This window comes from Entelurus aequoreus, linkage group LG12 (assembly GCF_033978785.1).
Source record: "Entelurus aequoreus isolate RoL-2023_Sb linkage group LG12, RoL_Eaeq_v1.1, whole genome shotgun sequence".
In the NCBI taxonomy this organism is placed as follows: Eukaryota; Metazoa; Chordata; class Actinopteri; order Syngnathiformes; family Syngnathidae; genus Entelurus; species Entelurus aequoreus.
Genome location: NC_084742.1, coordinates 58,486,530 through 58,498,349, shown reverse-complemented (window position 1 = coordinate 58,498,349; position 11,820 = coordinate 58,486,530). Strand labels below are relative to the sequence as shown.

Below are 11,820 nucleotides of genomic sequence, written 5' to 3'. Positions count from 1 at the left end.
AAAAGTATGGGGTTATTGCATGTAAAATGTCCGATACAAGCAGTCTTGCAGGGATCGGGAGTAGGGGTGTCTCGGGCAAATATTGATATCATATATCGGTCCGATATCAGCAATAAAAAAAAGTATGGGGTTATTGCATGTAAAATGTCCGATACAAGCAGTCTTGCAGGGATCAGGAGTAGGGGTGTCTCAGGTAAATATTGATATCATATATCGGTCCGATATCGGCAATAAAAAAAAGTATGGGGTTATTGCATGTAAAATGTCCGATACAAGCAGTCTTGCAGGGATCGGGAGTAGGGGTGTCTTGGGAAAATATTGATATCAGATATATCGGTCCAATGTCAGCTTTTAAAAAAAAAACGTATGGGGTTATTGCGTGTAAAATGTCCGATACAAGCAGTCTTGCAGGGATCAGGAGTAAGGGTGTATCAGGTAAATATTGATATCAGATATCGGTCCGATATCAGGAATATAAAAAAAAGTATGGGGTTATTGCATGTAAAATGTCCGATACAAGCAGTCTTGCAGGGATCGGGAGTAGGGGTGTCTTGGGCAAATATTGATAACATATATCGGTTCGATATCAGCAGTAAAAAAAACAAGGATGGGGTTATTGCATGTAAAATGTCCGATACAAGCAGTCTTGCAGGGATCAGGAGTAGGGGTGTCTCGGGTAAATATTGATATCATATATATCGGTCCGATATCAGCAATAAATGCGATGTGCCGAGTGATACTACAAATATTTGTTGACATGCGCCACAAATATTTAGGACAAGTTTGGAGAGATTTGGACAAGGTGGGGGGGGGGGGGTGGGGGGGGGGGGGGGTCAGAAAATGTATTTTAGAACTACTTCAAAAGTACTTCAAGTTGTTATAAATATTTGCAAAATGTGGACAAGCGGTATAAATGGATGGATGGATGTCAAGTGGTCCCAGCAGGTACGTTTGGAAATGCTTTCGAGTGCAAAGAGCGCTGAAATGGCGCCACCTGTTGGCCGTAAGTTGCCACAGATCCGGGATCAGTTGTGCGTGAGAGGAGTTGTCCGACTTCCTCCATAGTTGACTTGACGTCGTGTGCGTACTCGGACGTTGTCCGAAGAGAGCGGCGACTCGGCGACTGAAGCGTGTTCCGGGGAAAGGCGGCCGAAGCGAGTCCTCAGGAGGTTCGGAGAACCGAGCCAGCCCGAAGGCGCGCTCTCACCAGCGGGCACTGCGCGCCTCCAGTGCGTCAAAGGCGCACCGGAGCCGAAGAGCGCGGAGATGCTGGCGAGAAAGAGCATCATCCCGGAGGAGTTCGGCCTGCCGGGGCTGGCGTCGCGTCTGCCCCGCAAGCCGGTGTTCCGCGACCGCGTCAACAAGGCGCGCTTCATCGCCAAGAACGGCTCGTGCAACCTGGCGCACAAGAACATCCGCGAGCAGGGCCGCTTCCTGCAGGACGTCTTCACCACGCTGGTGGACCTGAAGTGGCGCTTCACCCTCGTCATCTTCACCACCACCTTCGTCAGCAGCTGGCTGCTCTTCGCCATGAGCTGGTGGCTGGTGGCCTTCGCGCACGGCGACCTGGACCCGCAGCGCCTGCTCGGACCTCACTGCGTCATTGGCGTCAAGTAAGGACAGCGGAGTGGCACATTTCAGCACTTGTTCATTTTTTAACTTGATTAAAGGCGATTTTAGCCACGCCCACACACCTGCCTCTAGCTCCACCCACCTGCGCCTTCCTAATGACCGTGTTACCTGCGCAGGTCGTTCACCTCGGCCTTCCTCTTCTCCATCGAGGTCCAGGTGACCATCGGCTTTGGCGGGCGGATGATCACGGAGCAGTGCCCCGCCGCCATCACCGTCCTCATCCTGCAGAACATCGTGGGCCTCATCATCAACGCCGTCATGCTGGGTGAGGCCTCGGGGGTCACGGGGGGGTCAAGGATGATGTCATACACATGCACGCTTTGGGGGGGAATAAGTATGTTGATCCCCTGCTGAGTTGTTTACAATACTAAGATATGAGCAGGCCACCATTTTTTATTGCATTATATATATATATATTGTATATATTTTTATTGATATCAGATATTGCTCCGATATCAGCAATGGAAAAAAAAAGTATTTGGTTGTTGCATGTAAAATGTCTGATACAAGCAGTCTTGTAGGGATCAGGAGTAGGGGTGTCTCAGGGAAATATTGATATCAGATATATTAGTCCGATATCGGCCCTGCGATGAGGTGGCGACTTGTCCAGGGTGTACCCCGCCTTCCGCCCGATTGTAGCTGAGATAGGCTCCAGCGTCCCCCGCGACCCCGAAGGGAATAAGCGGTAGGAAATGGATGGATGGATGGATAGTCCGATATCAAAAATTTGAAAAAAGGATGGGGTTATTGCATGTAAAATGTCCGATACAAGCAGTCTTGCAGGCATCAGGAGTAGGGGTGTCTCAGGCAAATATTGATATCAGATATCAGTCCGATATCAGCAATTAAAACAAAAAAGTATGGGGTTATTCAATCAATCAATCAATGTTTATTTATATAGCCCTAAATCACAAGTGTCTCAAAGGGCTGTTGCATGTAAAATGTCCGATACAAGCAGTCTTGCAGGGATCAGGAGTAGGGGTGCCTCAGGCAAGTATTGATATCAAATATTGGTCCGATATTAGCAATAAATAAAAAAAAGTATGGGGTTATCGCATGTAAAATGTCCGATACAAGTAGTCTTGCAGGGATCGGGAGTAGGGGTGTCTCGGGCAAATATTGATATCAGATATCGGTCCAATATCAGCAATTAAAACAAAAAAGTATGGGGTTATTGCGTGTAAAATGTCCGATACAAGCAGTCTTGCAGGGATCAGGGGTAGGGGTGTCTCAGGCAAATATTGATATCACATATCAGTCCGATATCAGCAATAAATAAATAAGAAGTATGGGGTTATTGCATGTAAAATGTCCGATACAAGCAGTCTTGCAGGGATCAGGAGTAGGGGTGTCTCAGGCAAATATTGATATCAGATATCAGTCCGATATCAGCAATAAATAAATAAGAAGTATGGGGTTATTGCATGTAAAATGTCTGATACAAGCAGTCTTGCAGGGATCAGGAGTAGGGGTGCCTCGGGCAAATATTGATATCAGATATCGCTCCGATATCAGCAATGGTTGTTGCATGTAAAATGTCTGATACAAGCAGTCTTGTAGGGATCAGGAGTAGGAGTGTCTCAGGGAAATATTGATATCAGATATATTAGTCTGATATCAAAAATTAAAAAAAAGGTTGGGGTTAGTGCATGTAAAATGTCCGATACAAGCAGTCTTGCAGGCATCAGGAGTAGGGGTGTCTCAGGCAAATATTGATATCATATATCAGTCCGATATCAGCAATAAATAAATAAAAAGTATGGGGTTATTGCGTGTCAAATGTCCGATACAAGCAGTCTTGCAGGGATCAGGAGTAGGGGTGCCTCGGGCAAATATTGATATCAGATATCGCTCCGATATCAGCAATGGTTGTTGCATGTAAAATGTCTGATACAAGCAGTCTTGTAGGGATCAGGAGTAGGGGTGTCTCAGGGAAATATTGATATCAGATATATTAGTCTGATATCAAAAATAAAAAAAAAGGTTGGGGTTAGTGCGGGGGTCGGCAACCCGCGGCTCTAGAGCCGCATGTGGCTCTTTAGCGCCGCCCTAGTGGCTCTCTGGAGATTTTTCAAAAATGTATGAAGAATGGAAAAAGATGAGGGGGAAAAAATCTATTTTTTTGTTTAATATGGTTTCTGTAGGAGGACAAACATGACACAAACCTCCCTAATTGTTATAAATCACACTGCTTATATTAAACATGCTTCACTGATTCGAGTATTTGGCGAGCGCCGTTTTGTCCTACTAATTTTGGCGGTCCTTGAACTCACCGTATAGTTTGTTTACATGTGTAACTTTCTCCGACTTTCTAGGACGTGTTTTATGCCACTTTTATTCTGTCTCATTTTGTCCACCACACTTTTAACGTTGTGCATGAGTGCACAAAGGTGAGTTTTGTTGATGTTATTGACTTGTGTGGAGTGCTAATCAGACATATTTGGTCACTGCATGACTGCAAGCTAATCGATGCTAACATGCTATTTAGGCTAGCGATATGTACATATTGCAGCATTATGCCTAATTTGTAGCTATATTTGAGCTCATTTAGTTTCCTTTAAGTCCTCTTAATTAAATGTATATCTCATGACACATGTAATATGGCTTTTAACTTTTTGCGGCTCCAGACAGATGTGTTTTTGTATTTTTGGTCCAATATGGCTCTTTCAACATTTTGGGTTGCCGACCCCTGGGTTAGTGCATGTAAAATGTCCGATACAAGCAGTCTTGCAGGCATCAGGAGTAGGGGTGTCTCAGGCAAATATTGATATCAGATATCAGTCCGATATCAGCAATAAATAAATAAAAAGTATGGGGTTATTGCGTGTCAAATGTCCGATACAAGCAGTCTTGCAGGGATCAGGAGTAGGGGTGCCTCGGGCAAATATTGATATCAGATATCGCTCCGATATCAGCAATGGTTGTTGCATGTAAAATGTCTGATACAAGCAGTCTTGTTGGGATCAGGAGTAGGGGTGTCTCAGGGAAATATTGATATCAGATATATTAGTCTGATATCAAAAATTAAAAAAAAGGTTGGGGTTAGTGCATGTAAAATGTCCGATACAAGCAGTCTTGCAGGCATCAGGAGTAGGGGTGTCTCAGGAAAATATTGATATCAGATATCAGTCCGATATCAGCAATAAATAAATAAAAAGTATGGGGTTATTGCGTGTCAAATGTCCGATACAAGCAGTCTTGCAGGGATCAGGAGTAGGGGTGCCTCGGGCAAATATTGATATCAGATATCGCTCCGATATCAGCAATGGTTGTTGCATGTAAAATGTCTGATACAAGCAGTCTTGTTGGGATCAGGAGTAGGGGTGTCTCAGGGAAATATTGATATCAGATATATCAGTCTGATATCAAAAATTAAAAAAAAGGTTGGGGTTAGTGCATGTAAAATGTCCGATACAAGCAGTCTTGCAGGCATCAGGAGTAGGGGTGTCTCAGGCAAATATTGATATCAGATATCAGTCCGATATCAGCAATAAATAAATAAAAAGTATGGGGTTATTGCATGTAAAATGTCCGATACAAGCAGTCTTGCAGGCATCAGGAGTAGGGGTGTCTCAGGCAAATATTGATATCAGATATCAGTCCGATATCAGCAATAAATAAATAAAAAGTATGGGGTTATTGCATGTAAAATGTCCGATACAAGCAGTCTTGCAGGCATCAGGAGTAGGGGTGTCTCAGGCAAATATTGATATCAGATATCAGTCCGATATCAGCAATTAAAACAAAAAAGTATGGGGTTATTCAATCAATCAATCAATGTTTATTTATATAGCCCTAAATCACAAGTGTCTCAAAGGGCTGTTGCATGTAAAATGTCCGATACAAGCAGTCTTGCAGGGATCAGGAGTAGGGGTGCCTCAGGCAAGTATTGATATCAGATATTGGTCCGATATTAGCAATAAATAAAAAAAAGTACGGGGTTATCGCATGTAAAATGTCCGATACAAGTAGTCTTGCAGGGATCGGGAGTAGGGGTGTCTCGGGCAAATATTGATATCAGATATCGGTCCAATATCAGCAATTAAAACAAAAAAGTATGGGGTTATTGCGTGTAAAATGTCCGATACAAGCAGTCTTGCAGGGATCAGGGGTAGGGGTGTCTCAGGCAAATATTGATATCACATATCAGTCCGATATCAGCAATAAATAAATAAGAAGTATGGGGTTATTCCATGTAAAATGTCCGATACAAGCAGTCTTGCAGGGATCAGGAGTAGGGGTGTCTCAGGCAAATATTGATATCAGATATCAGTCCGATATCAGCAATAAATAAATAAGAAGTATGGGGTTATTGCATGTAAAATGTCTGATACAAGCAGTCTTGTAGGGATCAGGAGTAGGGGTGTCTCAGGGAAATATTGATATCAGATATATTAGTCCGATATCGGCCCTGCGATGAGGTGGCGACTTGTCCAGGGTGTACCCCGCCTTCCGCGCGATTGTAGCTGAGATAGGCTCCAGCGTCCCCCGCGACCCCGAAGGGAATAAGCGGTAGGAAATGGATGGATGGATGGATAGTCCGATATCAAAAATTTAAAAAAAGGATGGGGTTAGTGCATGTAAAATGTCCGATACAAGCAGTCTTGCAGGCATCAGGAGTAGGGGTGTCTCAGGCAAATATTGATATCAGATATCAGTCCGATATCAGCAATTAAAACAAAAAAGTATGGGGTTATTCAATCAATCAATCAATGTTTATTTATATAGCCCTAAATCACATGTGTCTCAAAGGGCTGTTGCATGTAAAATGTCTGATACAAGCAGTCTTGTAGGGATCAAGAGTAGGGGTGTCTCAGGGAAATATTGATATCAGATATATTAGTCCGATATCAAAAATTAAAAAAAAGAATGGGGTTAGTGCATGTAAAATGTCCGATACAAGCAGTCTTGCAGGCATCAGGAGTAGGGGTGTCTCATGGAAATATTGATATCACATATCAGTCCGATATCAGCAATAAATAAATAAAAAGTATGGGGTTATTGCGTGTCAAATGTCCGATACAAGCAGTCTTGCAGGGATCAGGAGTAGGGGTGCCTCGGGCAAATATTGATATCAGATATCGCTCCGATATCAGCAATGGTTGTTGCATGTAAAATGTCTGATACAAGCAGTCTTGTAGGGATCAGGAGTAGGGGTGTCTCAGGGAAATATTGATATCAGATATATTAGTCTGATATCAAAAATAAAAAAAAAGGTTGGGGTTAGTGCATGTAAAATGTCCGATACAAGCAGTCTTGCAGGCATCAGGAGTAGGGGTGTCTCAGGCAAATATTGGTATCAGATATCAGTCCGATATCAGCAATAAATAAATAAAAAGTATGGGGTTATTGCGTGTCAAATGTCCGATACAAGCAGTCTTGCAGGGATCAGGAGTAGGGGTGCCTCGGGCAAATATTGATATCAGATATCGCTCCGATATCAGCAATGGTTGTTGCATGTAAAATGTCTGATACAAGCAGTCTTGTAGGGATCAGGAGTAGGGGTGTCTCAGGGAAATATTGATATCAGATATATTAGTCTGATATCAAAAATAAAAAAAAAGGTTGGGGTTAGTGCATGTAAAATGTCCGATACAAGCAGTCTTGCAGGCATCAGGAGTAGGGGTGTCTCAGGCAAATATTGATATCAGATATCAGTCCGATATCAGCAATTAAAACAAAAAAGTATGGGGTTATTCAATCAATCAATCAATGTTTATTTATATAGCCCTAAATCACAAGTGTCTCAAAGGGCTGTTGCATGTAAAATGTCCAATACAAGCAGTCTTGCAGGGATCAGGAGTAGGGGTGCCTCAGGCAAGTATTGATATCAGATATTGGTCCGATATTAGCAATAAATAAAAAAAAGTATGGGGTTATCGCATGTAAAATGTCCGATACAAGTAGTCTTGCAGGGATCAGGAGTAGGGGTGTCTCGGGCAAATATTGATATCAGATATCGGTCCAATATCAGCCATTAAAACAAAAAAGTATGGGGTTATTGCGTGTAAAATGTCCGATACAAGCAGTCTTGCAGGGATCAGGGGTAGGGGTGTCTCAGGCAAATATTGATATCACATATCAGTCCGATATCAGCAATAAATAAATAAGAAGTATGGGGTTATTGCATGTAAAATGTCCGATACAAGCAGTCTTGCAGGCATCAGGAGTAGCGGTGTCTCAGGCAAATATTGATATCAGATATCAGTCCGATATCAGCAATTAAAACAAAAAAGTATGGGGTTATTCAATCAATCAATCAATGTTTATTTATATAGCCCTAAATCACAAGTGTCTCAAAGGGCTGTTGCATGTAAAATGTCCGATACAAGCAGTCTTGCAGGGATCAGGAGTAGGGGTGCCTCAGGCAAGTATTGATATCAGATATTGGTCCAATATTAGCAATAAATAAAAAAAAGTATGGGGTTATCGCATGTAAAATGTCCGATACAAGTAGTCTTGCAGGGATCGGGAGTAGGGGTGTCTCGGGCAAATATTGATATCAGATATCGGTCCAATATCAGCCATTAAAACAAAAAAGTATGGGGTTATTGCGTGTAAAATGTCCGATACAAGCAGTCTTGCAGGGATCAGGGGTAGGGGTGTCTCAGGCAAATATTGATATCACATATCAGTTCGATATCAGCAATAAATAAATAAGAAGTATGGGGTTATTGCATGTAAAATGTCCGATACAAGCAGTCTTGCAGGGATCAGGAGTAGGGGTGTCTCAGGCAAATATTGATATCAGATATCAGTCCGATATCAGCAATAAATAAATAAGAAGTATGGGGTTATTGCATGTAAAATGTCTGATACAAGCAGTCTTGTAGGGATCAGGAGTAGGGGTGTCTCAGGGAAATATTGATATCAGATATATTAGTCTGATATCAAAAATTAAAAAAAAGGTTGGGGTTAGTGCGGGGGTCGGCAACCCGCGGCTCTAGAGCCGCATGCGGCTCTTTAGCGCCGCCCTAGTGGCTCTCTGGAGATTTTTCAAAAATGTATGAAGAATGGAAAAAGATGAGGGGGAAAAAATCTATTTTTTTGTTTAATATGGTTTCTGTAGGAGGACAAACATGACACAAACCTCCCTAATTGTTATAAATCACACTGCTTATATTAAACATGCTTCACTGATTCGAGTATTTGGCGAGCGCCGTTTTGTCCTACTAATTTTGGCGGTCCTTGAACTCACCGTATAGTTTGTTTACATGTGTAACTTTCTCCGACTTTCTAGGACGTGTTTTATGCCACTTTTATTCTGTCTCATTTTGTCCACCACACTTTTAACGTTGTGCATGAGTGCACAAAGGTGAGTTTTGTTGATGTTATTGACTTGTGTGGAGTGCTAATCAGACATATTTGGTCACTGCATGACTGCAAGCTAATCGATGCTAACATGCTATTTAGGCTAGCGATATGTACATATTGCAGCATTATGCCTAATTTGTAGCTATATTTGAGCTCATTTAGTTTCCTTTAAGTCCTCTTAATTAAATGTATATCTCATGACACATGTAATATGGCTTTTAACTTTTTGCGGCTCCAGACAGATGTGTTTTTGTATTTTTGGTCCAATACTGCTCTTTCAACATTTTGGGTTGCCGACCCCTGGGTTAGTGCATGTAAAATGTCCGATACAAGCAGTCTTGCAGGCATCAGGAGTAGGGGTGTCTCAGGCAAATATTGATATCAGATATCAGTCCGATATCAGCAATGAATAAATAAAAAGTATGGGGTTATTGCGTGTCAAATGTCCGATACAAGCAGTCTTGCAGGGATCAGGAGTAGGGGTGCCTCGGGCAAATATTGATATCAGATATCGCTCCGATATCAGCAATGGTTGTTGCATGTAAAATGTCTGATACAAGCAGTCTTGTAGGGATCAGGAGTAGGGGTGTCTCAGGGAAATATTGATATCAGATATATTAGTCTGATATCAAAAATAAAAAAAAAAGGTTGGGGTTAGTGCATGTAAAATGTCCGATACAAGCAGTCTTGCAGGCATCAGGAGTAGGGGTGTCTCAGGCAAATATTGATATCAGATATCAGTCCGATATCAGCAATAAATAAATAAAAAGTATGGGGTTATTGCATGTAAAATGTCCGATACAAGCAGTCTTGCAGGGATCAGGAGTAGGGGTGCCTCGGGCAAATATTGATATCAGATATCGCTCCGATATCAGCAATGGTTGTTGCATGTAAAATGTCTGATACAAGCAGTCTTGTAGGGATCAGGAGTAGGGGTGTCTCAGGGAAATATTGATATCAGATATATTAGTCTGATATCAAAAATTAAAAAAAAGGTTGGGGTTAGTGCATGTAAAATGTCCGATACAAGCAGTCTTGCAGGCATCAGGAGTAGGGGTGTCTCAGGCAAATATTGATATCAGATATCAGTCCGATATCAGCAATTAAAACAAAAAAGTATGGGGTTATTCAATCAATCAATCAATGTTTATTTATATAGCCCTAAATCACAAGTGTCTCAAAGGGCTGTTGCATGTAAAATGTCCGATACAAGCAGTCTTGCAGGGATCAGGAGTAGGGGTGCCTCAGGCAAGTATTGATATCAGATATTGGTCCGATATTAGCAATAAATAAAAAAAAGTATGGGGTTATTGCATGTAAAATGTCCGATACAAGTAGTCTTGCAGGGATCAGGAGTAGGGGTGTCTCGGGCAAATATTGATATCAGATATCGGTCCAATATCAGCCATTAAAACAAAAAAGTATGGGGTTATTGCGTGTAAAATGTCCGATACAAGCAGTCTTGCAGGGATCAGGGGTAGGGGTGTCTCAGGCAAATATTGATATCACATATCAGTCCGATATCAGCAATAAATAAATAAGAAGTATGGGGTTATTGCATGTAAAATGTCCGATACAAGCAGTCTTGCAGGCATCAGGAGTAGCGGTGTCTCAGGCAAATATTGATATCAGATATCAGTCCGATATCAGCAATTAAAACAAAAAAGTATGGGGTTATTCAATCAATCAATCAATGTTTATTTATATAGCCCTAAATCACAAGTGTCTCAAAGGGCTGTTGCATGTAAAATGTCCGATACAAGCAGTCTTGCAGGGATCAGGAGTAGGGGTGCCTCAGGCAAGTATTGATATCAGATATTGGTCCAATATTAGCAATAAATAAAAAAAAGTATGGGGTTATCGCATGTAAAATGTCCGATACAAGTAGTCTTGCAGGGATCGGGAGTAGGGGTGTCTCGGGCAAATATTGATATCAGATATCGGTCCAATATCAGCCATTAAAACAAAAAAGTATGGGGTTATTGCGTGTAAAATGTCCGATACAAGCAGTCTTGCAGGGATCAGGGGTAGGGGTGTCTCAGGCAAATATTGATATCACATATCAGTCCGATATCAGCAATAAATAAATAAGAAGTATGGGGTTATTGCATGTAAAATGTCCGATACAAGCAGTCTTGCAGGCATCAGGAGTAGGGGTGTCTCAGGCAAATATTGATATCAGATATCAGTCCGATATCAGCAATAAATAAATAAAAAGTATGGGGTTATTGCATGTAAAATGTCCGATACAAGCAGTCTTGCAGGCATCAGGAGTAGGGGTGCCTCGGGCAGATATTGATATCAGATATCGGTCCAATATCAGCAATTAAAACAAAAAAGTATGGGGTTATTGCATGTCAATGTCCGATACAAGCAGTCTTGCAGGGATCAGGAGTAGGGGTGCCTCGGGCAAGTATTGATATCAGATATCGGTCCGATATCAGCAATTTTTAAAAAAAAGTATGGGGTTATTGCATGTAAGATGTCCGATACAAGCAGTCTTGCAGGGATCAGGAGTAGGGGTGTCTCAGGAAAATATTGATATCAGATATCGGTCCGATATCAGCAATGAAAAAAATGTATAGCATGGGGTTATTGCATGTAAAATGTCCGATACAAACAGTCTTGCAGGGATCAGGAGTAGGGGTGTCTCAGGCAAATATTGATATCGGATATTGGTCCGATATTAGCAATAAATTAAAAAAGTATGGTGTTATTGCATGTAAAATGTCCGATACAAGCAGTCTTGCAGGGATCAGGAGTAGGGGTATCTCAGGCAAATATTGATATCGGATATCGGTCTGATATCAGTAATAAAAAATACAAAAAGAATGTGGTTATTGCATGTAAAATGTCCGATACAAGCAGTCTTGC

At 41.8% G+C, this 11,820-nt stretch overlaps 1 protein-coding gene across 1 annotated transcript in view; it reads left to right on the top strand.

Annotated features, from left to right (window-relative positions):
- The first annotated feature begins 1,045 nt into the window (after positions 1-1,045).
- LOC133662372 (ATP-sensitive inward rectifier potassium channel 8-like) overlaps positions 1,046-11,820 on the top strand; it is a 25,981-nt gene continuing 15,206 nt past the window's right edge. The window contains exons 1-2 of the mRNA XM_062066311.1: positions 1,046-1,613; positions 1,749-1,897. Coding sequence (XP_061922295.1) covers positions 1,267-1,613; positions 1,749-1,897 — 496 coding nt within the window. The 5' untranslated portion in view covers positions 1,046-1,266. The remainder of the gene's footprint in view (positions 1,614-1,748; positions 1,898-11,820) is intronic.